At 42.7% G+C, this 26,493-nt stretch overlaps 4 protein-coding genes across 38 annotated transcripts in view; 2 read left to right on the top strand and 2 right to left on the bottom strand.

The window, feature by feature from the left end:
• The window catches only part of caska (calcium/calmodulin-dependent serine protein kinase a), a 68,086-nt gene extending 67,130 nt beyond the window's left edge, over nt 1-956 (top strand). For 15 of the 25 annotated variants that reach the window (XM_061287097.1, XM_061287094.1, XM_061287087.1 and 12 more), the window contains 2 exons: nt 35-61; nt 356-956. In XM_061287097.1, the coding sequence (XP_061143081.1) occupies nt 35-61; nt 356-532 (204 nt within the window). In that variant the 3' untranslated portion in view covers nt 533-956. The remainder of the gene's footprint in view (nt 1-34; nt 62-355) is intronic. The other 10 variants (XM_061287095.1, XM_061287092.1, XM_061287091.1 and 7 more) reach the window with 1 other exon arrangement.
• Nucleotides 957-4,641: 3,685 nt separating this feature from the next.
• nyx (nyctalopin) lies at nt 4,642-9,129 on the bottom strand. 2 transcript variants are annotated; one of them, XM_061286444.1, is made up of 6 exons: nt 7,638-9,129; nt 7,462-7,526; nt 6,745-7,031; nt 6,500-6,589; nt 6,285-6,406; nt 4,642-6,101 (listed from the first exon to the last, which is right to left on the bottom strand). In XM_061286444.1, the coding sequence occupies exons 2-6, from the start codon at nt 7,481-7,483 to the stop codon at nt 5,282-5,284; spliced, it is 1,341 nt and encodes a 446-aa protein (XP_061142428.1). In that variant the 5' UTR covers nt 7,484-7,526; nt 7,638-9,129; the 3' UTR covers nt 4,642-5,281. The 2 variants fall into 2 exon arrangements, with proteins under 2 accessions (XP_061142428.1, XP_061142427.1); XM_061286443.1 differs by having other exon boundaries at nt 6,285-6,589.
• Nucleotides 9,130-9,251: 122 nt separating this feature from the next.
• On the bottom strand, nt 9,252-23,159 carry ddx3xa (DEAD-box helicase 3 X-linked a). Of its 9 annotated transcripts, none has more exons than XM_061286434.1 (20): nt 22,816-23,159; nt 22,076-22,127; nt 21,814-21,861; nt 21,356-21,415; nt 17,722-17,832; nt 17,386-17,521; nt 16,959-17,066; nt 16,774-16,873; nt 16,566-16,701; nt 16,373-16,470; nt 16,207-16,305; nt 15,932-16,092; nt 15,703-15,847; nt 15,211-15,355; nt 14,959-15,009; nt 14,091-14,272; nt 13,901-14,018; nt 13,252-13,408; nt 12,730-12,851; nt 9,252-12,154 (listed from the first exon to the last, which is right to left on the bottom strand). In XM_061286434.1, the coding sequence occupies exons 1-20, from the start codon at nt 22,858-22,860 to the stop codon at nt 12,069-12,071; spliced, it is 2,160 nt and encodes a 719-aa protein (XP_061142418.1). In that variant the 5' UTR covers nt 22,861-23,159; the 3' UTR covers nt 9,252-12,068. The 9 variants fall into 9 exon arrangements, with proteins under 9 accessions (XP_061142418.1, XP_061142417.1, XP_061142420.1 ...); XM_061286433.1 differs by having other exon boundaries at nt 12,730-12,854; nt 22,816-23,157; XM_061286436.1 differs by lacking the exon at nt 14,959-15,009 and having other exon boundaries at nt 22,816-23,158.
• Nucleotides 23,160-24,536: 1,377 nt separating this feature from the next.
• On the top strand, nt 24,537-26,234 carry rpl8 (ribosomal protein L8). 2 transcript variants are annotated; one of them, XM_061286235.1, is made up of 6 exons: nt 24,537-24,604; nt 25,050-25,193; nt 25,259-25,400; nt 25,548-25,766; nt 25,848-25,963; nt 26,039-26,234. In XM_061286235.1, exons 2-6 carry the CDS (start codon nt 25,056-25,058, stop codon nt 26,195-26,197), a joined length of 774 nt encoding a protein of 257 aa, XP_061142219.1. In that variant the 5' UTR covers nt 24,537-24,604; nt 25,050-25,055; the 3' UTR covers nt 26,198-26,234. The 2 variants fall into 2 exon arrangements, with proteins under 2 accessions (XP_061142219.1, XP_061142218.1); XM_061286234.1 differs by lacking the exon at nt 24,537-24,604 and adding an exon at nt 24,747-24,771.
• Nucleotides 26,235-26,493: the final 259 nt, after the last annotated feature.

Below are 26,493 nucleotides of genomic sequence, written 5' to 3'. Positions count from 1 at the left end.
CAATGCATGCATGTTTCTATGGCGCCCCCTGCAGACGCCCAGGTGGTGTCGCACGCTTCCAGTAAGTACCGCCTAACACCTGCTAGCTATATTACTGTTGTCGTGTGTTGTCTAGTCACGTACGCATGTTTTTACCCTTGCCTGCTACCAAGTCTGACCAAGCGGCTTAGAAAACAACACAAAACCTTTAAATTAATCAAACAAAAATGTAGTTTTTGAAGAAAGAATACATTTGTAATGTTCACAAGAATGATCTCATAGTTTTGCATTTGGAGGAATACATAAACCAGTACATCTTAAGGACCTGAGCAAACATGGTGTCGTCTGACTTCCTTTGGACCCTCCCTCCTCTCAGGACGAGTCTTTGCAGCGTCTTCAGAAGGAGTCTGAGATCCTGCAGAAGACGTACATGCACTATTTTGACCAGACCATCATTAACAACGAGATCGACGACACCATCGGCCACCTGGAGGAGGCCGTGGAGCTGGTGTGCAACAGCAGCCAGTGGGTGCCCGTCTCCTGGGTCTACTAAAGCCAAGTCGCCCGCCCAACGCCATCACCATCGTCGCCCCGACCACCTCACCATCGTCATCGTGGTGTTGTACTACAAAATGAATATTGTCTGTCTGTACTGGCCGGCTAGGACCTTTTTTACTAGGTGTTTCTTTTCAAGAGACAAGCGATTGCCAAAGTGGGTGGACCCATCTGACTGGAAAAAAGAAAAAGCACACAAACATGCTTCGGCCCTTGTTATTTATTCATCCCTCCTCCTACTTTTTTTTTTTTTAATCTTCTCACTCCACTGACGCTGTCTTGAACTTTCTAAATAAATCCCTACATGTGTTGTTATTATTAGGGAAAAGAAAAGACGAATCATGCATGTGGACAATTTTGGTCAGTGTTCCTTGTGTCCCTCTGTAAAGAGATTAAAAAAATAAAGAAAATGTCAAAGATGATAGTAGCATTCCAGCTGTTTGAGATCCTGAAAGGTGATTGGCTGGATGTCCTCCTATGCCAGTGCTTCTCAATTATTTTCTGTGATGCCCCCCCTAGGGAGAAGAAAACATTTTGCGCCATCAATATTATAATATATTATAATATCTGTTCAATATTTTTCCATGGTGTCCCACTGCACTTTTTATCGCCTGCTCTGTCTGTGCTGTGTGTGCTAGTGTTGGCTCGTGAGTAAACGATTCGTTCAAAAGACCGAATCTTTTCAGTGAACGAATATAGAGATTCGTTCTTTTTTCAGTTCATATGACTTCAACCAGTAGGTGTCGGTAATGCACATTGAAGCTGATGCCACCTCGCCGTAGAACAAAACGAAGAAGAAAATGACGTCACTTCCCTTCACAAACTAGTTGTGAATTGCATTTCCTGTTTATAACCGAATGGATCTGTGAGTAAACGAGTTAGTGATTGATTTGCATTTCCAGTTCATCGCGAGAACGGATCAGTGAGGGAACGAATCCTGACTTTCCCGTTCGCGAACGAGTCAATGGGTCCACTGGCTTCCTTCCCGTGCATCAGGCGATCACACAGTGAACGTGTTGCGTCTCCTGGCGTGAACTACGTAAACCAGAATGTAGATTTACGATTTGCCAAGGAAAGAAAGAACCACTCAACGCCACTTCTTTTATGCGCGTTTTCTCCAAGCTAACGGCTAACTTTATTGCATGAAGGGATGCGCCGTTATGCAACAACGGGGAGATTATGCTTCTCTTTGGGTCATCTTTATTTTTCAACACTTAAAATAACGTGTATGCATATATACGCCTAAATTTATTCCAACATATCTACTGTAATTTCACATTAGATTGCTGGTTTGAAATTTACTTTTATTTTTTTTTAAATAAACATTAAAACCTGTTAAAACTTGTCTGGTGTTTTATTCCTTGTTTTTATTTTTTGGGGCATGAAAACAAAAATATGACATTTGGTTAACTGCTTTATGTGACATTATGTAAATGTGTTTTACGTTGTGTAATGTGTTGGTGACCCCCAAAATAAAGAGCCAGTAGTCAAATACACATTCTTGACACGTACAAAAAATGCATGAAGTTATTAGGTACACCTGAAAATGGTGGTGTACCTAATAGAGTGTCCGTGTGACGTCACAGATCAACCAGCTAATTAGGAGGTGAGGGTGGCACTTTTCAGTTCAGCTTTGGCCATGATCTTTCCCTAATAAAGTGGCCTGTTATTAGGTACACATGAAAATGGCAGCGTACCTAAAAGAGTGTCTGTGTGACGTCACAGATCAAACAGCCAATCAGAAAGTGGGGGTGAGGGCGGGTGTGGCACTTTTCACTTTCAGTTAGCTTTGGCCATGATTTTTCCCTAATGAACTGGCCTGTTATTAGGTACACTTGAAAATGGCGGTGTACCTAATGGAGTGTCAAAATGACGTCACAGATCAAACAGCCAATCAGAAAGTGGGGGTGAGGGCGGGTGTGTCACTTTTCACTTTCAGTTAAGCTTTGGCCATGAAATTTCCCTAATGAACTGGCCTGTTATTAGGTACACTTGAAAATGGCGGTGTACCTAATGGAGTGTCCGAATGACGTCACAGATCAAACAGCCAATCAGAAAGTGGGGGTGAGGGCGGGTGTGGCACTTTTCACTTTCAGTTAAGCTTTGGCCATGATTTTTCCCTAATGAACTGGCCTGTTATTAGGTACACCTGAAAATGGCGGTGTACCTAATGGAGTGTCCAAATGACGTCACAGATCAAACAGCCAATCAGAAAGTGGGGGTGAGGGCGGGTGTGGCACTTTTCACTTTCAGTTAAGCTTTGGCCATGAATTTTCCCTAATGAACTGGCCTGTTATTAGGTACACTTGAAAATGGCGGTGTACCTAATGGAGTGTCCGAATGACGTCACAGATCAAACAGCCAATCAGAAAGTGGGGGTGAGGGCGGGTGTGGCACTTTTCACTTTCAGTTAAGCTTTGGCCATGATTTTTCCCTAATGAACTGGCCTGTTATTAGGTACACCTGAAAATGGCGGTGTACCTAATGGAGTGTCCAAATGACGTCACAGCTCAAACAGCCAATCAGAAAGTGGGGGTGAGGGCGGGTGTGGCACTTTTCACTTTCAGTTAAGCATTGGCCATGATTTTTCCCTAATGAACTGGCCTGTTATTAGGTACACTTGAAAATGGCGGTGTACCTAATGGAGTGTCCGAATGACGTCACAGATCAAACAGCCAATCAGAAAGTGGGGGTGAGGGCGGGTGTGGCACTTTTCACTTAAACCAGGGGTGCCGACCTCCAGTCCTCGAAGGGCCGCGTTCCAACATGTTTTCCAAGTGACCCTCGTTAAGCGCACCTGCGTGAAAAGTTTTAGCCACTTTCACGTTCTGCAGGAGCTAAAACTTTTCACGCAGGTGCACTTAACGAGGGAATCACACAGACATTCCATTAGGTACACCGCCATTTTCAAGTGTACCTAATAACAGGCCACTTTATTAGGGAAATATCATGGTCAAAGGTCACAGGTATCAAGCTCTAGTCTTCGGGGCCGCGTTCCAATATGTTTTTCAAGTTACCCTCGTTAAACACACCTGCGTGAAAAGATTTTGTTCATTTTCACGTTCTGCTAAGCTCAAACTTTTCACGCAGGTGCACTTAACGAGGGAATCTTGGAAAACATGTTGGAATGCGGCCCCAAGGACTAGAGCTTGACATCTGTGACCTTTGATTCATTCAACGATTCGTTTGAACGAATCTTTTGAGAGAATTGGTTTTAAAGATTAGCATGATGTAAGACTCAAAGTTCTCAACAAACATTTATTAACAACACTGTTGACATATACTTAAAATACACAACAAAACTGACATCTCCAGACCAAGGTGACCAAACAGTATATATAGGACAAGCAACTGTGGTTCAAATCCAGCTCTATGCTCTATTTAGAAAATTAACAGAGTGAGACTCAAACTCAGATCTTCTGAATTTAAGGCAAATCTTTTAACCACTGGACCATTCAGACAACACTGACACAAAGGAGGTTGGTTATATTTATTCGTCATCTTGTCGGCCAGATTCATGACATCTGATAAATATGACAAAAGGACTTTTGAGTGATGTTATAACTTGCTTTCTGAGCTTCAGTGTTAAATGTTTTTTTCCTTGATTACATCATTGTTGGAAATTTATATAAATATTCCATGTGTCCCGGCTGTCCCAGTGCTCAGGTATGCAGTCACTTACTTCTAATGGCACGCGTGTATAAGCAAGCTTTCAGTGATGTAACAACATGAATACTCAAGGAGCATGTGTTTTAATTATGCTTCTAAATTGTATACATACATTAATTTAAATATACACAGCAAATATAGCTTTTGAAAATGTTTACATGACTCACTCAAAACACAGATGATAGTGACTGGAAGAGCTGCTCATTGAAATGCAGAACCGAGGAAGCTCAATTCAAATGAAATCAAAAGCGTGTTTTATAACACCTTGCATAACAGTCTTAAAAAAAAACACACACAACGACAGTACCGCATCGTGTCTACAATAGTAGCCCTGTTATTAAGGGAAATATTCATACTCGTAGTTTGTTCTAAAATGTCCACTTGTGATATGAATTGAAATTTTTACAAGAATATCTGAGAATAAACAAAAGCAGCTCACACAATGGTCATATTTGAGTTTATTCATAGAGCATCAAAGGAATGTTCATTAATCTTTACACACGATTACCCCACATCCTCATTCATACACATATGTCAATGACACTGCCGGGTTGTGTGTAGTAGGATCCCAACCATGCATGGGGAAAGGGGGAGGGTCCATCCATAGGAGGCACAGGCACGTCAACAACTCACAAGCGATAAGAAGATTAATGCTTTTATGCAGCGAGAAAAAAAAAAATGCTAGAACAGGACATCTGTTTCACTACATCAACCTTTAACTTTGAAACATACAAAAAGAGCACGTGTGCTATGAATATTGGTCATCTTGATTAAAATACCAAACTAAATGTGTACATTTGATTCAACACCAGACTGGAACGCTTGCTTCTCGTATGTAATGAGTTCAACTATCAATATTGGTAGCGATACATGAAGTCATCGTCTCAATCTGCATGTCTGCCATTAGAAAAGCCTTCATATGTTGGTGAATCATGTGGGAGAAAACTAACCCTAACGCCTAATCCTATTAATAAAATCAACACCTCATATCTTTAAGATCACTTCTCTTATGAGTTCATCTTGAATATTGTCCATCATGTATATCAGTGCATCTGCGGTTAGAAAATATTCCATTCATTCATGTGCAAGAAAAGCCACTGTTTATCCAGGAGAAGGCAAAGACGAGCCAAGCCACAAGGAAAGAGCCGGCCAGCAACTGCGTTTGACTATGTTGCCCTCTGACCCCTGCAGCGAGCAGTCTGTCCTCAGATTCCGGCAGCGTGCCGTTGCGAGCGCCGTCTGTTCCATTGAGCGCCTCTTCCCGGTGTTCCTGTTGCAGCAGCCTGGAAATTAGGCTGTTGAAGCGGTTCTCTGTAGTGGAGGCCACCTCTGAGGACACCGTGGTCAGGTTCAGTTCGGCGGGGTCAATGCATGTACCGTTAAATTTGGCAAAGACCACCTCGCCCAGATCGAGTCCTGCTACCGACGTCGGTGACGAGCACGGGATGTCTCGCACCAGATTATAGTTCTCCATCCACTCCTTCAGCCATTCCAAGGAGCAGTCACACTCCCAGGGGTTCTTAAAGAGGTAGAGACGACCCAGGAAGAAGATCGGCTGGAACACCGGGAAGGGGAGAGTGGTGAGGTTGTTGCTGTTCAGGTGGAGGGTGATTAGGCTGGTTAGGTTCTCAAAGGTTCCTTCCTCAATGTACACCAACTGGTTTCTGTCCAGATACAAGATCTCCAGCTCCAACAGGTCACTGAACCATGTCTTAGAGATGTTGGTCAGCCGGTTCCCACCGAGGTTGAGCATCTTGAGGCGACTGAGGCCCTTAAAGGCAAGTCGCGGTAGGTCAGACAACAGGTTGTCGTTGAGGTAGAAGTTTTCCAGTCGCACGAGGTCTTGGAAGGCCCCGTCGTGGATGACATTGATGCGGTTCTCTTGGAGGTTCAGGTACCTGGAATGATAAGGGAACAATTGAAGGGAATGTCAGTCAAAGACTTCAAGTACCAAAACGGGCTTGAATGGGTGTAGCATTTCCGAATTGTACTATAGCTCGTAGCTCTACAGAGTTGGTCAAGTGGTTCCACAAGCAGTGATCCCAACCATACCGCAGGCGTATTACGGCCCAGCAACTTACTTAAGGCTGCCAAGGCCCAGCAGTGAGTTGTAAGCCACCGCCTCAATCTTGCTCTTCTCCAGGTAGATGTGGGTCAAGTTTTCCATACCCCGGATGGCGCCGGGGATCCTGCGGAATTTGTTCTGGAAGCAGAGCAGCTCTTTGAGCGCCGTCTGCTCGATGAAGATCCGGTCCGGGATGTTGAAAAGGTTGCAGTCGGACAGGTCGAGGCGCACCAGCTTCTTGAGGCCTGTGAAGGTCCGGGTGTGAAGGTAGCTGATGTAATCGTTGTGCGCCATTTTCAATTCCACCAAGTTGGAGAGGCCCTGAGCAACAAACAACAGTGTATTATGCTGATTGAAAGTAGGCCGAAGACAACATTTAATTGGGGGAGGACCCAAAGAGCAATGAACAGTCAAAAGGTTCTGGAGAAGTATGTATTTGTGAGAGCGAGAGTGGTAGTAATAGTGGTCCTTCTGACCTTGAAGGCTCCAGGTGTGATGAAGGAGATGTTGTTATGGTCCAGCGAGAGAGACTTGAGCGATGGTAAGGTACCAAAGGCCCGTTCTGACAGGAACTTGAGTCTGTTCTTGTCCAGGTTGATGGCCGAGGCTTCGCAGGGAAACTCTCTGGGCAGCTCAGCCAGGCTGGAGCGGTCACACAGCACGCTGCAGCTCTTCTCCTGCGTGCAGGTACAGTACTGCGGACAAGCTCGAGCGCATGCCCAGCGGGCCAGCGCCGGCGGCGGCAGCAGGCACAGCACAGAGACTGAGGGTGATACCAAATCCAAAATATTAACTAAGTGCATTAATCAATTCCCAACACTGTGGTCACCACAATTAGCACCAGTAAATGGAAATTACAATGAGTTTTAGCAAAACTAGTCAAATTGGGAAATTGTGAAATTTGTGTTTCAAGGGAACTAGTAGCTAGATCTTCTGTTTGGAATCAATAGTATCTTCAGTAATTACCTACATGAGAAAGTTTAAGGACATTTGTGAAAGTATTGGAGGGAAATTAGTAGTCCGAGATGAGAATTTGAGAAACATACATTGTCTACACTGCACTTCCTCGCCACACCACAATCGCTACTGTCATTGCGGGAATTTCACCTCTTAGCTTAATCGTCCTCTTGACACTCCAACACAATTGGGAAATCTACAACCAATGATTATGTGGTCATTTTCTTTTAACTGACCAGTGAAAGCGATGAACGTCATTACTGTCGACTGTCATCTGGGAGATGCCGGGATTAACGCAGCTCTGAAATGACATGGAAGAAAAGAAGAGACAACTGAAATGATCACCCAAAAAATAAATTCCTAGAAAATGTCTGACATCAGGGGGGATATCAGGACATAAAGGAAGTGCTACCTGTAGATCTTTCGTGATGGTCGCATCCATGTGCGGAATGAGAACAAAAATAATAAAATGTCGCCATCCAAGCACTCGTCCTTGCATCCGTGCTGTGCATCCCATGTGTGCCTTCAGCTTGCTCAATGTCCGTTTTCCAGTAAAACACTTGAGCCTCCTACTCCTGGAATGTGTGTCTGCACACACACAAACACACACACACGCACGGAGCAAAAAGCCATCGCTTAATGGCAGGCAAATCCCCGTGGATGTTCTGATCCATAGAGCAGCAGGATTAACGAAGTAAAGCGAGCGAGGCAGAGCGTTAACTTGGGAACCCATGCGCGCAAACACACACACACACGCACCAAGCAAACTAAATATCCCAAAAACGTATTATGGGATGGAAAGGATGGTGCCCACAAAGCTAAAAAGACACCAACACATACAGACAAGGGGCTTGAAGTTGAAGAGCTAAAAAGTGCAGCTGTTAAAAGTGGATTAAAGGATGAGCCAAGCGTAGCAGTTATGAGATCTGATGACAATCGTTCAAAATGACGATTGTGTGTGTGTGTATACTTATCCTTTGATATCTGTGGGCCAAATTTTCTCGTGAGGACTCTTGGCGGGACGGTTACGCTCGGTCCAAGTGTGAAACCATTTTTTGTTTGACGACACCAAATATTATCCAACCCAATTTTAATGGGTGTTACTGGCAATGCAGGTATGAATGCATATCTGATGAGCATTACATGCCATGTGACCTCTATCCTCCCACTCCGCCCTCCCCGTGACACCAATGAAAACTGCCAAAACTGGGGCAGGCAGGGTGTAACAGAAGTGGATGTACTCTGTCTAACGTGGCATGCGTTTGCTGCCTAAAAAGCTCGAGCAGGTCCAACATTGCCAAGGCAAATGGAGGTCATCGGAGGAGGGGGGGGGGGGGAGCTTTGCGCCCCACTTTGCTCGAGTGCTTTCCTACAGGAATAAACAAGACAGTAAATGGGACAAGGGCAGAGCAGTAGCCATTTAGTTGACTTTTTTTTCCTGATAATCCTGGCTTGGTTTGTCACATTCTGTTGTCACCTTGTGTCTGAAATTTGTGATTGCCACCAAAATTCAGATGCATATTTCTACGCTTATTTGCATCCACCTGTGAAATTCTTAAAGACAAGATTAGCTTAACTATTTCAGTTTCTCACCAGCCGTCAATTAGTCGCCAAAGAGCTCCCTCCATGACGCCGGTGAGGTGGTCATCAGCAATTTGTTCTCTGGACCTGCTGAAGCTTTCCGTATCTTGGGGAAAGGAAAACAAGACAAATGTGACAGAAACTGCACTTTGACTATAAGGTGGCTGCTAATTTCTTGCTTTTTTTTTTTCTAATCAGCCATGGAAAGGTGAATGGTTTTATTAATGAATAGAAAAAATCTTTACTTTCCTGATCAAAAACAGACAAACTGTGAAAATGTGTTAAAATTAGAATCATTACTAAATGTCAATTAATTGCCCAACACTATAGGGAATGAATGAGTCTTAAAACAAATTGTGGAATTAAAATTTTAAACGAGTTTAAAAAATCAGTGGTCCAAGTGAAATGAACTTTTACGGAAATAAGACCACAGACACAGACGCAATTACAAATGAGATCTTTATAGAATTTCCTCAAAAGAAACAAAGCCCATCCAATCAATACCAATTAGAAAGGGAGGGAGGGCAGTATTGCTACAGGCAACTCTCCCACCCTCTTACTACTACAGTAAACATGCTGGAGTTTGCTTTCCAGAAACTTTTGCATTCAAACATATTTATTCTGATTAAAATCATACAAATGTGCAGCAGTTATTTCCCAAGCTGCACTTTAGCCTGGAAGCTACTACAGAAAGCAAAGTCTACATCTAAACAGCTCTGAAGTTCTAAATTTGACGGCAGATACGGGACCGGAAGCGTCCGGGCTCGACATGTTCCACCTCCACAAGAACTGGAGAGCAGTAATATATATATGCAAATACAACAATGACAATAAACCACATGTTCGTTTCTTTTAGGATTGCCATGTGCCAGACATTTACTGGAGAAAAAGTCGGACCAAATCAAGAGTTATTACGCACACAGTAGGAGAATCAGAACACTTCAACGCTACGCTTAGGAAACAGATTTTGCTCTTTGACAGCTTGAGTCCAAACCTTGGCATGTTTTTTTTTTCTTCAATTCCATTTGCAATTATTTTTGTTTACCTCAGATCAATAGGGAGAATTTGAATAAATCAGATGACTGGCCCCGCAGAGGCCCTGAACACAGATGTGGATTTTATCATCAAGTAGGTATTGAGTACGATGTATCTTGAACATTAAAAAGCTCACACTACCCGGAATATAGAAATTTCACGCATACAGGTGACATTCAACATTCAAGTGCCAGTGTTTTTTTCGTTTGTTTTTTTTGTACTGTCTTTTGGTCAAGTTTTCTGAAACTTTCAAAGAATCACTTTTGAGGCTTACAAAAATAAATATTTGTCAAAAATGCTTAATAAATTACACAAAAACTAGCAGCAAAAGTAGAATCTAGAAATCTGTGCAAATTGCTAAATTCCCAACCCACCAACTGCTAATCCCCCCTGGTCCCAAATAAATCCTGTTTCTTAACATTTTGAACCCAGCCCCATTTGTAAACAAGCTGCGTTTTTTTTTTTTTTTTCCCCTCTCAAACTCCCCCAAACATTACCAATCTTCACACACACTGTATTTGGAAGCCTAAGGACACATAAGCCAGACATTTTTATAAAACTCTGGATGTGCAATAAAAGAATGTTAGTAAAACTATGGGCACAAGCATGCACGCACGCACGCACGAGGGTTATCGACGTGGCGAAATCAAGTAGCACCATTCGACGCCGGCTTCTCAACGCGATCAGGTCATCTGCTTCAATTCGCATTAGTTTTATCAAAAAAAAAAAAAAAAAACGTTTTCAAGGCACAACACACCTGATGAGAGAATCCGAGCATCGGGACACTGGCTGATGTGTGACCGTGCAGACAGTACTTTAAAGGACCCCCCTCCCCCCCAAAAGGAACATGAAACCCTCCCTCATCCAGTGGTTACACCAATGACAACTGCACCCTCGGACTCTTAGCCTCACCTCCTCACTTCCTGGTTGAATTGATAAATAATCTTTTATAACAGGGGTGGGGAACCTTTTTTCCTATCGGGTACTCACTGAACGCAGGAAAAATCTAGTTCTACACTGTTGCCCTGATCGCATGGCCAACCCCTGCTTTAACGCGGTACCCGCCCTTGCAAATCGCAGCTTGAAAATGAGAAAATCTTTAAGCCTGCCACTCATGTGACCTTTAACCTTGACCAAAAAACATAACACTTGCAAATGCAGACAGTCGCAGTGCGAGATGGTCGACGCTGCAATATATGCCCTCCCGATGCGGTGGTCCTTTTAATGCAGCCTACTTTCATCATTTATGCAGGCGTTTTTTGTTTCGATGCAAGCAAATAAAATAACCAAGTCCGATTTTTTTCTCTCTACATTTTTGTACATCAAAAAAAAAAAAAAAGTGAACAACAAAAACACCGCCCACTTTGTGTAGCTAGCGCTCGGTAACATGGTAGCTGCCGTAACACTGTCAAGTCAATTGAAATAAGAAGGAAAACAAAATGGAGTAATAAGTTTTTTGAAACATCAGCCATTGCTGGCACTGAACTGGATGACGCGCATTTTCAGGGGCATGGTTCGTTTCCAAGAACAACCATCACCTTGACGTTATCATCAAAAGGAGCCAGTTCAGGATAGAGTGAGCAAAAAAAAGATATTAAAACGCAGATAATTCAGAGCGGCACAGTGGGCCCGTCAGCTGTTTGGTAGAAAATTTGAGGTTCAAATGGAATCGTGACTCAAAGAGCCACAAAACCCTACTTTTGCCAAGGTTTGATTTCTTATGAGCTTATTTTCTCTTATTTCTAACCTTTCTATGTAACATCAAACTAAACAGTCAAAACTAAAATTTGGGCTCTTGGCCATTTTTTCCATCTGGTGAAATATGAACAGATTTATCCTGTTTCAATTCCAAAAGGCAGAGAACATGAATACACAAGTGATCCTCCGGTTGTTGGTTTGGCAATTTTGGGGGTTGAGGGATTTCTTGTCCCCCAAAATGCTTCTTCAAATAGTGACTGTGCATTAAGTCAGAGTCCATGCTCACACTCAGAGGTGCGCTCGCCACTGCAGTACACATGCACGCGTACACGTGCTGCTGCCGACTTTCCTTAGCGTCACGCTGCGCTCGTGCGATCGTTTTGAGAAGAGCGCCTGGCCGAGAACCAGGCTGGCTAATGTACTGTGTGTCAGTGAAGCTACACAGGGAGGGTGGTTAGGGTCTGGCGTTTTTTCTTTTTAAACATGTGGTTTTCCATCAGGGTGGCATGGCAACCTACTCCTCTAGCGACTAGTTGCCCCACCAGTCCACACTTCCTGAGTGGCTGTAGTTTCCTCCGTAGCCGTCGTTGCCGTAGAAGTTGCCTCCGAAGCCACCTGAGGACGCAACACAAAATTTGGGTCAGCTTCAGCTGGTATAGCTCAGGTGGTGACCATCAGGTAGCCTCCATTTTGTTTTTTTGTTAAAGTAGTACATTTTGGTATAAATGGTACCCAACTGTTGCAAGAATAGGATGCTAATTTGCGGGTTTGAGACCTTTAACACTAACAACGTTGTCTGTGTCAGCAAATTTAGTGCATGTTTTTCACAAACTGCAATGGGATATTCATAAGTTCTATTCTTATTCTGCTTTTGTATAATGACAGGCTTTCCACAATGTCTTTGTTGTAACACTTCCACAGCTTCTCATAAGTTTTAAATTTGTAAACGCACAGCTGTGAAACTACCGTAGAATTGTTGATTGCTTTTTGTAAATTAATGTCTCAAGTTTTTGAATTGATACTAAGTTTAAACTGAAATATATTTCATTTGTTTCGTTATTGTTATTTGGAGATTTCCTCACTGGAGAAATGTTTTCGGGCAACAAAATATGGTTTTCTGCTGTGCATAACGTGAATATAACAAAAATGCCTCATCTAAAAAAAATGTACAGATCAGGCACATGACTAACCTCCGCCGAAGCCGCGGTTCCCTCCGTGTCCGCCAGAGGGTCGGCCAGTGCGATTGCCACCAAAGCCTCCAGATCCCCCTGGTGTCTGTCGATAGTCCCGAGCACCAAAGCCGCCGGAAAACCTGCTAAACATTGGGAGGTTGTCACGACACCAAAATTTTGACTTTGATTATATACTATATTTGTAAAGAACCTCGATATTGGACCCAGAACAACATAATCTAATAAATCAGTAAAACAAAACTGAACAAAAATATGCTCCATCAGAAAATTAACATTTTACAACTTACACTTGATAACATTAGCAAACAACCACTGTTAAACACTACTGAAGACCAAAAATATGCCTGTTTACTGTCATGCAGTAGGTGATGACCATTTTCATGGCCAAATATGCAGCTTGGACACATTTTATTGACCAGCCCTAACACACACGAATGGACATAATTTCCAGCTTATAACAGTACGTGATCGCCTTTGTGGGGATTGCCATTGCGCTACTGTCAGATGTGTGCAAGTTACCTCTTGGAGCGACCACCACGACTGCTGCTCTTGTGCTGGTGCTCATAGGCCAGGCTTTCAAGCCAGGTGGGGACCTCCTGTTTGGCCTCCACTAAAATGTCCAGCAAGTCTTTGGTTATGTTGCTGTTTTTGTCGTTAAAGAACGACGTGGCCAGACCTGTGCGTGAACAACCCAACACAAATATTAAGGAACTTGCAACATTAGTTAGCAAATAAAGAGACAAATGTGCGTGGATACTATGGTTACAACTAAAAAACATTCATTAAAAATGGTTACATGGAAATTTCATTATCAATTTGATGCGTCATGATGAAATGAGTCGAAATGAGTTATCAACATGCTTTCAAATGGAATCAAAGGGCTACGCCAACTTTTTCCAAAGCAAAGACATTTTATAATCCAATTCGATCAAAATGGTAAATGGTCATACAGCACTTTAAGATTCAGAATCACTTGAAAGTTACCTGTTGAACCAGCGAACACGCTAGCACGTGACTGCCACTTTTACCACTAGAAAAGTGGTTCTGTTTAATTTATAATGGCTTACTTTAACTAGGATCACTTGCCATACCACAGCTATAGGTAGAACCTGTTTTGTTATTCTTGGTTTTTTAAAAAAAATAAAACATCATTGGAAAAAATTCATACCAAGGTTGCCCACACGTCCCGTACGGCCAATGCGGTGAACGTATTCTTCAATGTCACTGGGCAGGTCAAAGTTAATGACGTGCTTCACGTTAGAGATGTCCAGACCTCTCGCAGCCACCTAGCACACCAAAACCAACATTATGTAATCTACCTCACATTGAGCATAACTCTTTTCTTTTTTATTACTTACAGCCGTTGCCACCAAGATTGGGCAGCGCCCTGAGCGGAATTGGTGAAGAGCTTCCTCACGGTCTCTCTGAGACCGGTCACCGTGGATGCTGGTGCAGGCATAGCCTTCATGATACAGGAAGTCCTCCAAAGCATCTGCACCTTTCTTGGTCTCCACAAACACAAGAGTCAGTGAGTCTTTGCCTGTAAAAACAGAAAAAAGAAAATGATGTAGGGCATTCATAATTGGTGCATTTCTGCCTAGAATGGACGTAGAACTAGTTCTTGATCACGGGTGAGCAACTGCTGTCCAAAAGTCACATCAGCATCATTATCAGGCTTCTAAAGTTGATCATTTCAATCAGATGTATCGGGAAAGACATGCAGAAAAGCAGCCAGAGAACCGGTGTTGCCCACCACTGTTCTAGGTCGTGACAAAAGGTAACCAAAATAAATTAAAAATTATAAAAGGGATTAAAGTAGCTTCACGCAGGACTATCTTTAATTTTCATTTAATTGAGTTAAAAACAGGTACTGCAGATGGGCATAATCTTGAAATACCAGTATAATGGAGAGTCTTTAATGGATAGGAAAGGCCATTCCACATCACATTTACACCCAACTGCTCCAGATGCGAGGACAAAAAACCTGAGCTCAACCTTGTCATTCCTCAAACATGAGCACATTTTAATTAACAGGACCATGTCACCCACAACGAATGGCAGGAAACACCGAGCCATTTTAAACGGTTGACATCCACACTGTGGAGATGAAAACTGAGCGGCATGTTGACTGGGGAGTGAAGGGGCAAATCAAATTTAAAAAAAGGGGGGGCGGGGGCAAAGGGGTGACTGTGGGATGTGATGTTTCTTTTTTGTTTTCACACTCACCTGGCTTTTCTGGGGCATCTGTCCCATTTTCCTGAATCTCATTGGGAATAACTAAGATAAAAATAAACCAGGCCAGAGTGTAAGCCTGTGTGGTACATAGCATTCACATTTTATGCAGACTGCCTACTAGACACAGAATGCATTCTACTTAAGCTGTTTAGCTTGGCATGGGGGCACCACAAGGAAAATGCTACATGAGGGTGGGGGGTTAAAAAAAGAAAAAAAAAAAAAAAAGGGGGAATGGGTCCTCACCTGTGGCATTGAGAAGGTCCAAGAGGAAGGACCTCTTGTCGGTGTCCTCCACCCAGACCACCTTCTGGGTGATGTTTTCTGAGGTGGACCCAACGCGGCCCACCGCAAGGAAAATGTAGTCTTCAAGGAAATCACGCGCCAGGATCTACACAAAACATACCCCCCAATTAGTAAGACTGGCAATCATATTTGAGTTTTGATTTTGGCGTCTCACAATTATAACATCATCCAAGAAAAACGATTTTTGCACAACACTGCAGTGTGAACAAAGTTCCTGTTTGTCAAAGACCCCTGAACACACCCGTGTTCGCAGCAAACAGATGAAATAATATTCTGCTTCCCTTGAGCGTTCTTACAGCTCATCAGTATTTTGTTTTGCAGCAACACCGATTGTTAGCTGGAGAGCTAATATGGCTCAATATGATGTGGAAGTAAACGCTGATTTTCCCAATAATCATCTGGCACTATGAGATAGTATCTTTAGACAGAGACCTGGATTTCCTTGGGGAAGGTGGCGCTAAACATCATGGTCTGCCGGACGCCTTTAGGTGGCATGGTGTCTTGCTCCACAATGCGTCTTATCTGTGGCTCAAAGCCCATGTCCAACATGCGGTCAGCCTCATCCAGCACCAAGTAGCTATACATTTAAAAAAATAAACATTAAACAAATCTTATCCCAGGAGTTCTCCGAGCTTTAGGTTCACCATGGGGTTATACTGACTTGCAGTAGTCAAGACCGATCTTGCCCCTCTCCATCATGTCCACTAGGCGGCCCGGTGTGGCAACCAGCAAGTGGCAGCCTCTCTCCAACTCTCTGATCTGCTGGCCAATGTCGGCGCCACCGTATACCACACATGGGCGCACGCGTGAGCGATAAGCAAACTGGAGCGGGACACAAACATATTATTATTAATACTATTTAAAGCTGCACTGTGCACAATGTATTATATTGCTGACGATGGCAGCAGACACACAAGGCTGTGCATACAAGCTCACCTTTCTGGCCTCATCATAGATTTGCAGTGCCAGCTCTCTGGTAGGAGCAAGGACGAGGGAGAGCGGGTACTGCTTACGACGCCCATATCTTCCATTTTCCTATTAAGAGTCATACGTACGTCATGAGGGTGAATGCATTGTTTAAAGCATTTTCTACACAGGTTACCTGTCCATTATTCTTGGCAGCCTGCAGGGCATCTCCTGGTCCTAGTGTGTAGATCTGACTTAACACGGGCAGGAGGAAAGCAGCAGTCTTTCCAGATCCTAAAATAAACCATAAAGCAAAATATATTAAAAAAAAAAAAAAACAATTGAATGACTCAAGTCTTCTCTGTCTTTGTGAGTTAAACAAATCTTACCAGTCTGGGCACAGGCCATGAGGTCTCTCTTGGACTTTATAATAGGAATGGCATACTTCTGGACTGGAGTGGGACGGTCGTAGCGAGTCAGGGCGACGTTGCCCATGATGATCTCCCCCATGTCCACATCATGGAACTACAACAATTCAATCAAGTCAGTTGGGCAAAAACATTAGCAGAGCCACACAACTGCTGGCGAAAAACTCACGCTTTCAATGTGAGGTGGGCAGTCGCTTCCAGTGGCCTCCACGGGAATATCGTCATACTTCTCAAAGTTAATCCCCGTGTTGCTGCTAGAGAAGAGCTCACTAGAAAATGACAGAAGGTTGTGTTTAGAAAAGCACAAAAACCTGACAGCAGGCCATTGGATATTTCAATAAATGAGTGGCTTACAGTTCTAGGCGCTCATTCGGAGCAGTCGGCTTGGACCAATCCTCCTCTCTGCCAGATTCCTCTGCCCAACGGCTGTTTCCTCCGCCAGAAAAGCCGCCACGTTCATACCTTAACACACACAAACACGTCAATACTACGCCACAAACAACTTTGCAATCAAATACAAAGAAAATAGAGCAAGGTTGTTTAAATATGGCACTTACACCCTTACCCTTAGAAGGGCACATTAAGGATTACTTGGATAACTAACACTTCCATTTAGAAAAATTGCATTTTAAAATATTTTTACCGTTTCAGTGGTAAATTAGGTGTATTTGAGTTGTCTGTTCCCCAAAATTGCATAGTGGGCAAAATTAGTTTCAAGAATAAATTACCCTATAAAAAGACCCAACGGACAGTAAGAGTAAGAAGCAAGTAAGAGTCTCACCTTCCCCTTGAGCCTGCTCCACGGTCATTAAAGAAGGCAGACTTTGACCTGTCATTACGTCCCCCAAAGCTGTTGAAGGAGTTGTCTCTGCCTTGTCCACTCCAGTTGCCATCCTTGTTCTCATAACCACCGAATCCTAGAAGGGAGCAGAAAAGAATCCATCAACAAAAACATTTCCTGAGTATTCGGATTTCGACCAGTAGGTGGCATTCACTCATGTATCTCAATAGTTTTGCATAAATTTTGGGGGGGTGAAAGGGTCAATGTAGACCGGATTTTGCGCAAGTCGATAAGCAGCATGACAGTGAGACATTTGTTAAGCCAAGTGTCATTCACCTCGATCATGGCGAGGGGGTCCACGCCCTCCAAATCCACCACCGTTTGAGCGGTTGTCGTGGTATCCGTTCACAAATCCATTGCTGCGCCCACCATCCCATCCAGAGGAATCTCGGGTAGAACAAATTTTAAAAAGGATTGGTCTCGCAAAGAACCTACTAGAATGTTGCATATTGCTTTTAGGTTGCAAAGAACATTCAGGCTATTTATACCTTTAACATTCAAAGACTGAAGGATACCAGCAAGTACTCAAAACGCTGGCAGAATTTCACAGAAGTTAGATTTGAGCAGAGCAAAGAGCCAAGCAGTGTCTTGAGGTGCTGACAAATCTTGAATATGGAGTGTTTCAGACACCCCTTTGATTCCAGCTGAAAACACTAAGACCCCCCTCCCTTCCTTGGTTTTGTGTACAGAGCACAGATGTGGTGTGAAGGGACAGTCAACTTGGCATTGTTCCCTCTTTAGAGGCACGGTCAGAGCAGTAACTGAGACGGAATATTTCAACTCTGCACAGTATTTCCCGCAAAGCCAGGATGGAGGTTTTGTTGTGCTGGTTAAAGGACAAAGCCCGTAAAAGTGTTGAATTGCTCAACAAATAATCCAACCAATACAAATGCTATGAGAAGTGAAATCTTTGTTAGTCTGGTACCACATGGAGAGGTTTTTTTTCCCCCAGATGCTTAGAGCCATGCAGAATATTTCATACGTCAGCAATTTTTTCAGTATTTACATTTACAGGGCTCAGATCGAGTGACAATGCAGATGTTTCTTGGTACAATTTTGGCATTAAATCAATATACAATTAGGCATTCCTTTTAAGTTTTTTTTAAGTCATTATCGGGATATATTGTTAAACTATTTCAGACATTATATCGGGAATGCCGTATATATGGTGTATAGTGCTATTGTACTGTGATCCAAATATAGTCCTAACGTGTTACGTTAATCATCCCACCCCTAGTGTTCATGCCATGTCTCTTAATTGCAACAATCTTTGCTCCTCAAAAAATTGAAGGCGACCCAGAAGATGTTTTCACGCCGCCATATTAAGGAACGTCTTCATATAGATAACCATCAAGGAGGACTAAGTAAGAATTGAAATTCTTTTGTCAGTTTCATTTTTGCAGCTTTTGCAGTTTTTCTTTTTTAGATTTTTACCGTTCCGGTACCCGTATCATGATACTTTATACAGGTATGGTAAGTCAGAATTTTCAAAATGCAAACTAGAGAACATGGAAATTTCCACAAGACAAAACAAATGACGCTAATTGCTTTTCATGAGTGCAGTACATGTAATTACAGTATTTAGTCATACTATGCCTGGGCACAGGCCGATAACCAGTTTGACAATTTACAGCAGTTTTGAAAGATTCCATTACCACTATAACAGTTTGTTAGGGGTTACGGGCTGTTCTTTTCTTTTTTTTGAGAGGATTCCTAAGCAGCACACAATCGAAGTCTGAAGTGGTAAAAAATAAATAGAAAGCAGCAGCTTTAGCCTGGACAGATGCAGAAAATTCGTGTTGCTGCTGTCGCAATTATATAACGCCAAATGCTGGACACCCATCGTTGTTGCTACTAGAATCTGTCAGATGTGATAGAGACACAGGTGCTTTTGCATTGTCCTTAAAAAACATATTACAGTACTCTATATTTTTAAAGTGTACTTGAGTAGGTAATACTGTGACACCATGATATTTTGCTCAGTTATCATAGGGTGAGCATGTAATATCAGCCCATTCCTAACAATGTCACGTCACCTGTGTTTGCTTTACAATTTTTTTTCCAACCAGACCATCTTTCGCCCCACGCCCTATGTACTCTAGTAAATTGTATTCAGTGGAACCTCACTTGACAAGTCGGTTTAGTCACCATATAAAGACGTAACTCCTCACCAAGTGGCTACAGTAATATTAATACATAGTATAATATATACTATCATAATATTTTATATCAAAGGCTACCATTTGTGAAAATAGTCATTTTATGTTCAAGTCTTGATCGCGGCAAAGGAGGGACAAAAATAAGGCTTTAGATGTATTAGTTAAATCAGTGCTTCTCAATTATTTTCTGTTACGCCCCCCCTTAGCAAGAAGAAAACTATTCGCGCCCCCCCTCCCCACCGTGACTATCCTAACTTGTCTTGTAAGTCGTAAAATGTTGCACTGTCGCAAACGTGACAGAAGTAACAATGAGAGCGCCACTGCCCCCTGCTGTAGTAAACGCGCAATTACACTTTATTCTAGTACTGCCAAAAAAAAAGCCTGTTCCCCAGGGTCACACGCGCCCCCCCAGGAATAGCACCGCGCCCCCCAAGGGGGGCGCGCCCCACTATTTGAGAAGCACTGAGTTAAATAAATGTAAAAAAAAAAAAAAAAACAGCCACAAGTGATGTGGCAATGCAATCATGTATTAAAAAGCATCATCAACACATTTTTGTGATTTTAGCTCCAAAAGCCAAGACACACTGACTCGAGTCAGTAAGGCATGCCAGGGTGTACCACAAGCGTTTCGCCAGTCTCAGCTGTAGGCATGGTAAAGGGCAACCCCTTGAGAGGCCAAGGCCAGTCTTGGGTAACGTGAGCAAAGGTAGGGAACCAGGCTATAAAAAGACTTGCATGGAGTAACCGACTCATGCGATACGAGAGAGTGAGGACACGACTCAGCACTAATAGTTACCAACCTCGGGGTCATTCCATTCTCATGTTGAGGAGTTAGTTCTTTAGGTCCCCTGACTCTCTGCCTGCCGTGGCTTCGGGGGAACTCAGAAACATTGCATGTGACATCGGTCAAATTGAATTTTTTTTTTAAATTCATTATTAATGTTTTGTAATACATGCAATTCACTTTGTGTAGATTTTCAACCAAAGTCCGATTAAAAATTTGGTTTTTAAACCCGCATTTTCGACTGTTTTGGAACCTGCCGAGAGAGCTTGAGGTGTTGTGGGTGTCGTTACTTTGGCTTACCGGAAGTTACAATGTACATTCGCTACAATGGTGAGCAACAATTTGGAATTCAAGAGGGAAGATTTTGACAACCTACACGTTTGAGCTGATGAGCCGTCAGTATCAATTCATACAAAACGCAGCCTCAAATGTAAACAATGGTAGAACAATTTTCTAAACATACTAAGTGGTGATGTTATCTTTGGCTATATTTTTAACTGGATTGACATAAGCATTACAATTCAATTGCAACTGCATTCACACTTTTACAAAGTTGATGCTAATGCACATTGCATATTTCTGAAAGCATAATGGCTAGAGACTTGCATGAAAATGTTCAGGGGTGGTATAAAATTCCATTAAGACTAGTTGACTATTGTAGAGTTCAAAATGGGGAGTGGTTTTACTTTAATACCATGAAATGTAATAAGAAGTAATGATTTACATTTTTTTTTTGAGCATCACAGATTACATGATTGCCTGGTCAAGATTGAAGTGTTTCATATTTGCCTGCAAGCATGCCAGCAGCATAAGACATCATTTGAACCTATGGTTAAATAATGAAGTAAAGAGCACCCATCTTAATCTAACCTTGGCCCACCCCTCTTCACACCGACTTTGCTACGACTACTTCATGCATGTGGATATGCAGATTTGCCCTCAGCAAAAGCAGACAGAAGGGACTTACAGAGATTTAATGGTGCCACTGAATAACCACACTGTCTAGCAGCGGAATACGCATTTCCTGCTGTGGAATAAAAGCACAGTAAAAAAAAATAAAAACCAAGCGTGTGACATTTCAAGGATGTATTAAAGTGTAAACTGCCTGGCACATTATCTGTCATTAAAGCTATCATTGCAACTGGGGACGTTTGTGCAAATGCGCATCTATGCCCCGAAAATAATCTGGTGCCAATTAGTTGGATGCCTCATTAGCCCAACTATAAACAACATCAAATGATCGAGTGGTTACTTGTTAACCAAATATACTACCATAGCAGAATAACAGATTGTCTGGGCAATATGTAGCCTCATTGTTTTGACTGTTATTTGGCCTCCCTCCACCATGATCTCAGTCCTTAAAACAAAAGGACCCAAATGGGGGGGTGGTGATGGGGTTTCCCGGGTACATTAAAAAAAACTCACCATTTTTGGGACCTTCTTTGTTCCTCAAGTGAGGTGGAATGTAACGTCCTGAAAAAAGAGGAGTAAGAGAGCCTATTTCAGAATTTCAAAAGTAACTAGCATTTAACAGAAAGGACACCATGCCACTAGACTGATGCATCAAGTAAATAGGGGTACAAATTCAGACAAAGGGGGTCACAGTGTACCCCACCAGTCACTTCCTTCAAATGTGAATCACCATTACGGCTGCACTTAAAACCTTACAATTTAATCAAATACTTACTGCCTGTTCCTCCACCTTGTCCCTCAACAGAGTTCAAGTCTAGGGCAGCAAGCTACAAAAAAAAAAAGTATGAGATTACATAATACTTTACGTTAACACTACTGAACGTAAAACTGTTTATGGAATAGCAGACACAATTTGCATTTATTTAATTTTACGTTCCGCTTGAGACGCTGCAATATCATGTGCGTCTAGTGTTATCCGAGGACGTCTATCGATATCAGGAAACGCGATCAACTTTTAAAAATAACGTTACGTTCATCCGAAAAAGTGTATCGGCGACCATTCAACCCAGGATGCGTGAATGTTAGTGTCTTAAGTCTGGCCGGTGTGTGCTTTTAAAACCCGTAGCGAACGGTTCTATTTTTTTTTTTCTTCTGCGCCACGTTTCAGATTGAGAAGGCCCAATGTTAGCTAACCTGCTGTACCGGCCGGTAAATTGTTTTTATATAACCCGAAACGGCAGGCAGACGCTTGACAGTTAGCGTATGCTGTTCATGTTTAAAAAGCCAACGTGGTTGGTTAAAAAAAATAGTGGTCACGGGAAATATTGGCCTCGGCGGGTTGTTACGAGGCATCCGCCATCACAACCTTTCCTAACAAGCGAAATCATCGCCTCCATTTTGCTAGTCGCCATGTTAGCTTTAGCTATCAACGAGGCTCGACATCAAACGCGCTTAACGGCAAACCGCGACATTTTAACAAGAGGGTCGGAAGTAGGTACCAGAAAAAAGACTTACCTGCTGATCTAGACCGTGTGGATTATCAACGACCACATGACTCATAACTAGAGAGTAGTAGGGGATTCTTTTCTGAGGAGAAAGGATTTTTTTTCTTTGTTAGCGCGACCGGGCTACACTGCAACTTTGTTTCCTCGTCTGTTTGGACAAAGTTAAAGCAGAGATAGTTTAAAGGGCTGACGAAACAAAAAAAAAAGACGTTCACTTAAAAATCAATAAAACGCCGACACTTATGTTTATTCTAAAGTTTCGAAAATAAGCGGTCGCTGTTGCTGCTGCCGGCGGGATTGACCGTGGTGGAATGAGACGCTAGTCGGTCAGGTAACGCGAGATATCACCACTATTGACTGCCTGGAGAGGACCGGAAATATCGTGAGACTCTCTTGACGTCTCGTGGGTGGAAGTGCACGGTTGTGTAATTGGATCAAAATGAATCATCGGCGTTTCGGTGTCATTATGTGTCATGGGGAAAATAGGTGTGCAAAATATTAATCATGTTATTTAAAAACAGATCGCTTATTTTATTAATGACAATCTAGGCCTGCATAGTTTGGGCCAAAATTACAATCACATTTTTAAAATTAGTTTACAGACAATTGTTTGTCACAACTTTTCATCACGTTAGGAAAAAAAAATATTTCTTCTGTAGCCCTTATCAACAACGAATATGTAAGCAGTTTTCAATTCAACATAAAACATTAAATTAAGTTGCTCATGTTTTTAGAATAACTTATAAATACAAATAACCTTTACAAACACATGTGGTATGGTACACATATAGTACATATCCATGATACATTTAATAATAAATATCTCTCGTGACATACTAATGAATGTTGTTGCTTTTCTCTTTTTTTTTTTGCAATATCCACTCATCAAATATAGTATTAGTAACTAATATAGTATTAGTCAAATATTAGCTGTCCACCAAATCTGTTCCGAGGGCGATCATGTGACATCTGTGACTGACTGACTCTTAATTATTTCCTTTTAAATGTCCTTTGAATAAGGTTCGCGCAAGAGTGGTGCATTAGCACAACCAAAAGAACCCCGCCGACACCTCATTCTTCTCCTCGTCATTCTCCTCTGGAGCTTTTTGCATCCAGTGTCTTTGTTTAGCCACGTCGATGGCAGGGGGAGGGCCATTAGTTCATGCAATAAGGCAGTGGTTATTATGCCAAAGGTCAATTCTAGACAGAGAATGCCCGTTATTTCAATTCTGTAAACAAATAAAACCACAAGGATATTATAGAGGTATTGGGCTTCCATATTGACGAGTTAGTACTGATCATTACAGAAGTTACCATCAAGCTGAAGAAGGAGTGCGGGCCTTTTTAGCCATTTGACTTCTGGACGGAGCTGACAGGTACCGGCAGCCCAAATAGAATAAAACTGGTGGTTGATGAGGTAAAAAGTTAGGCATTGGAGGAGTTTGGTAAGGCCATGGAAAATGACTTCCAGGGGGATTTGAAGAAATTTTGGTTAACTTGCCAATATGCATTCTTGTAGTGATTTTGGCAAGTTACTTTTGTTGTCCATCCATCCGTCCGTAAAGCTGTCCATCGATCGTTTCATAATACATTTAAAATTCGCACAGCACAGGCATTCACGTGATTATTCCACACCTATTAAACATATTACTGATTTTAATAGATAAGTATTTCGTTTCTAAACGTCCCTAAAATTTTGCTCAACATGACTACATTTCCCACAAGCCTCATGGGCGAGTTCTCCGGAAGAAAATCTTGACTTGTACCTACCGCTTCCTCTTTCCGTCAACGGAGTTTAGGTAGGACAACTTTTACACCATTGTGATCCTCGAATCTGCTGCAAATCACGATTTAACTCAGTCATCCACTATAAATGGACATTTAGGAAGATGCCAAATACGTTAGCGTACGGAATATAGTGATTATTTTGTAAATATAACCCTGAAAATTGTTACTTTCAAGAGATGTGAGTGGCCAAGCGGCGCAATGGCGTAATTTTAGTATGAGCAAGCTAAGTTGCTTGACACCGCGTCAACAGATGCATTTACCTAATAATAATTTAGAAAATGTCACATTTCTTGTCATGTCGCACATTAATTGTCCAGCTATTGATCTTCAGTAGTGTAATGAGTCGAAGGCATGGTGTATACGAAAAGACCGGCAGCTAGCTTGCTAACGCGTTAGCATTAAATCAATACGATCCAATTTGTGGTGTTCTTATGTTTTTCTTAACTTTCTTTCCAGTTCACAATGGGACGTGTGATCAGGGGACAGAGAAAAGGAGCGGGTTCCGTATTTAAAGCCCACGTCAAGCACAGGAAAGGCGCTGCCAAACTCCGCCACATTGACTTCGCTGAACGTCATGGCTACATTAAGGGAATCGTCAAGGTACGTCCGTCAATCTTTTTTTTTGGGTGGGCGATTTCTGAATTGACGATGCCGGTCCCTCCCAGGATATCATCCACGATCCCGGCCGTGGTGCCCCCCTGGCCAAAGTGGCATTCCGTGACCCTTACCGCTTCAAGAAGAGGACAGAGCTCTTCATCGCTGCTGAGGGCATTCACACGGGACAGTTCATCTACTGTGGGAAGAAGGGTAAGAGGAACTTTTCACATTGACATTTGAAAAAGAAATATGGCAGGTGAAGTTGTTGAGGTGACCCACACAGCAACACTTGAAGCTATGTTTATTGTTACGCAATCTAGTGTCTACATTGAAACTATTTTGTGTTCCGCCTTTCAGCCCAGCTGAACATTGGCAACGTCCTTCCTGTGGGCACCATGCCCGAAGGCACCATCATCTGCTGCGTGGAGGAGAAGCCCGGCGACAGAGGGAAGCTGGCGCGTGCTTCCGGAAACTACGCCACCGTCATCTCGCACAACCCGGAGACTAAGAAATCCAGAGTTAAACTGCCATCTGGTTCAAAGAAGGTCATCGCCTCGGCCAACAGAGCCGTCGTCGGTGAGTATTGGCTGACGTGGCTCGTCGTGACCATCTTTGTACTTGTTAGGAAATTATATTTAAAATTTTTCATGTGTCCAGGTGTGGTTGCTGGTGGCGGTCGTATTGACAAGCCCATCCTGAAGGCGGGTCGCGCCTACCACAAGTACAAGGCCAAGAGGAATTGCTGGCCTCGTGTCCGTGGTGTGGCCATGAACGTAAGTGTCCTCGCACTGGCGCCCGCGGTGATGCTTCCTTTCATACATGCGCTCATTTTTCACTTCTACACTCAGCCTGTCGAGCATCCCTTCGGAGGTGGTAACCATCAGCATATCGGCAAGCCCTCCACCATCAGGAGAGACGCCCCTGCCGGTCGCAAGGTCGGTCTCATTGCTGCCCGTCGTACTGGCAGGCTGCGTGGAACAAAGACCGTCCAGGAGAAGGAGAACTGAGTTTATTCAAAATAAAACAAAAAAATGTTCCAAAGTATCGTTGATTCTTGTTTTTCTTTTTTTTTGCCAGTTTGTGTTCAAACACGTAGTTGCCAAATAGAGTCCTATAAAAGTCCTATAAAATGCTTGGGGCAAGTGAAAGTCTGATTGAATGATGCTTTTGAAGATTGAAATTGTTCATTAATGGTTAAAAAAACCAAGCAACAGTTCAAAGTTCTAATCATTTGAAGAAAATGCCTAATGCTTTTGGACAAAATGTCAAAACGTTCAATGACTGCTACAATTGCTGAATAAAT

This window comes from Syngnathus typhle, linkage group LG9 (assembly GCF_033458585.1).
Source record: "Syngnathus typhle isolate RoL2023-S1 ecotype Sweden linkage group LG9, RoL_Styp_1.0, whole genome shotgun sequence".
NCBI lineage: Eukaryota > Metazoa > Chordata > Actinopteri > Syngnathiformes > Syngnathidae > Syngnathus > Syngnathus typhle.
The sequence above is the reverse complement of the archived record's forward strand: the minus strand, read 5'-3'. Positions and strand labels throughout refer to the sequence as shown.

Excerpts from the sequence above, each read along its gene's own strand:
- ddx3xa (XM_061286433.1), bottom strand. The coding sequence starts at position 22,860 with ATGAGTCATGTGGTCGTTGATAATCCACACGGTCTAGATCAGCAG. Across the intron at positions 14,273-14,958 it reads AGATGCCCCAGAAAAGCCAG|GCAAAGACTCACTGACTCTT; the intron begins GTGAGTGTGAAA and ends CTGTTTTTACAG. Across the intron at positions 12,855-13,251 it reads CGTGGTGGTCGCTCCAAGAG|CAGGTTTTCCGGCGGCTTTG; the intron begins GTAACTTGCACA and ends CCCAATGTTTAG.
- rpl8 (XM_061286235.1), top strand. The coding sequence starts at position 25,056 with ATGGGACGTGTGATCAGGGGACAGAGAAAAGGAGCGGGTTCCGTATTT. Across the intron at positions 25,401-25,547 it reads CATCTACTGTGGGAAGAAGG|CCCAGCTGAACATTGGCAAC; the intron begins GTAAGAGGAACT and ends TCCGCCTTTCAG. Across the intron at positions 25,767-25,847 it reads GGCCAACAGAGCCGTCGTCG|GTGTGGTTGCTGGTGGCGGT; the intron begins GTGAGTATTGGC and ends TCATGTGTCCAG.
- nyx (XM_061286443.1), bottom strand. The coding sequence starts at position 7,483 with ATGACGTTCATCGCTTTCACTG. Across the intron at positions 6,590-6,744 it reads TCACACCTGGAGCCTTCAAG|GGCCTCTCCAACTTGGTGGA; the intron begins GTCAGAAGGACC and ends TTTGTTGCTCAG. Across the intron at positions 6,102-6,284 it reads CTGGGCCTTGGCAGCCTTAA|GTACCTGAACCTCCAAGAGA; the intron begins GTAAGTTGCTGG and ends TTATCATTCCAG.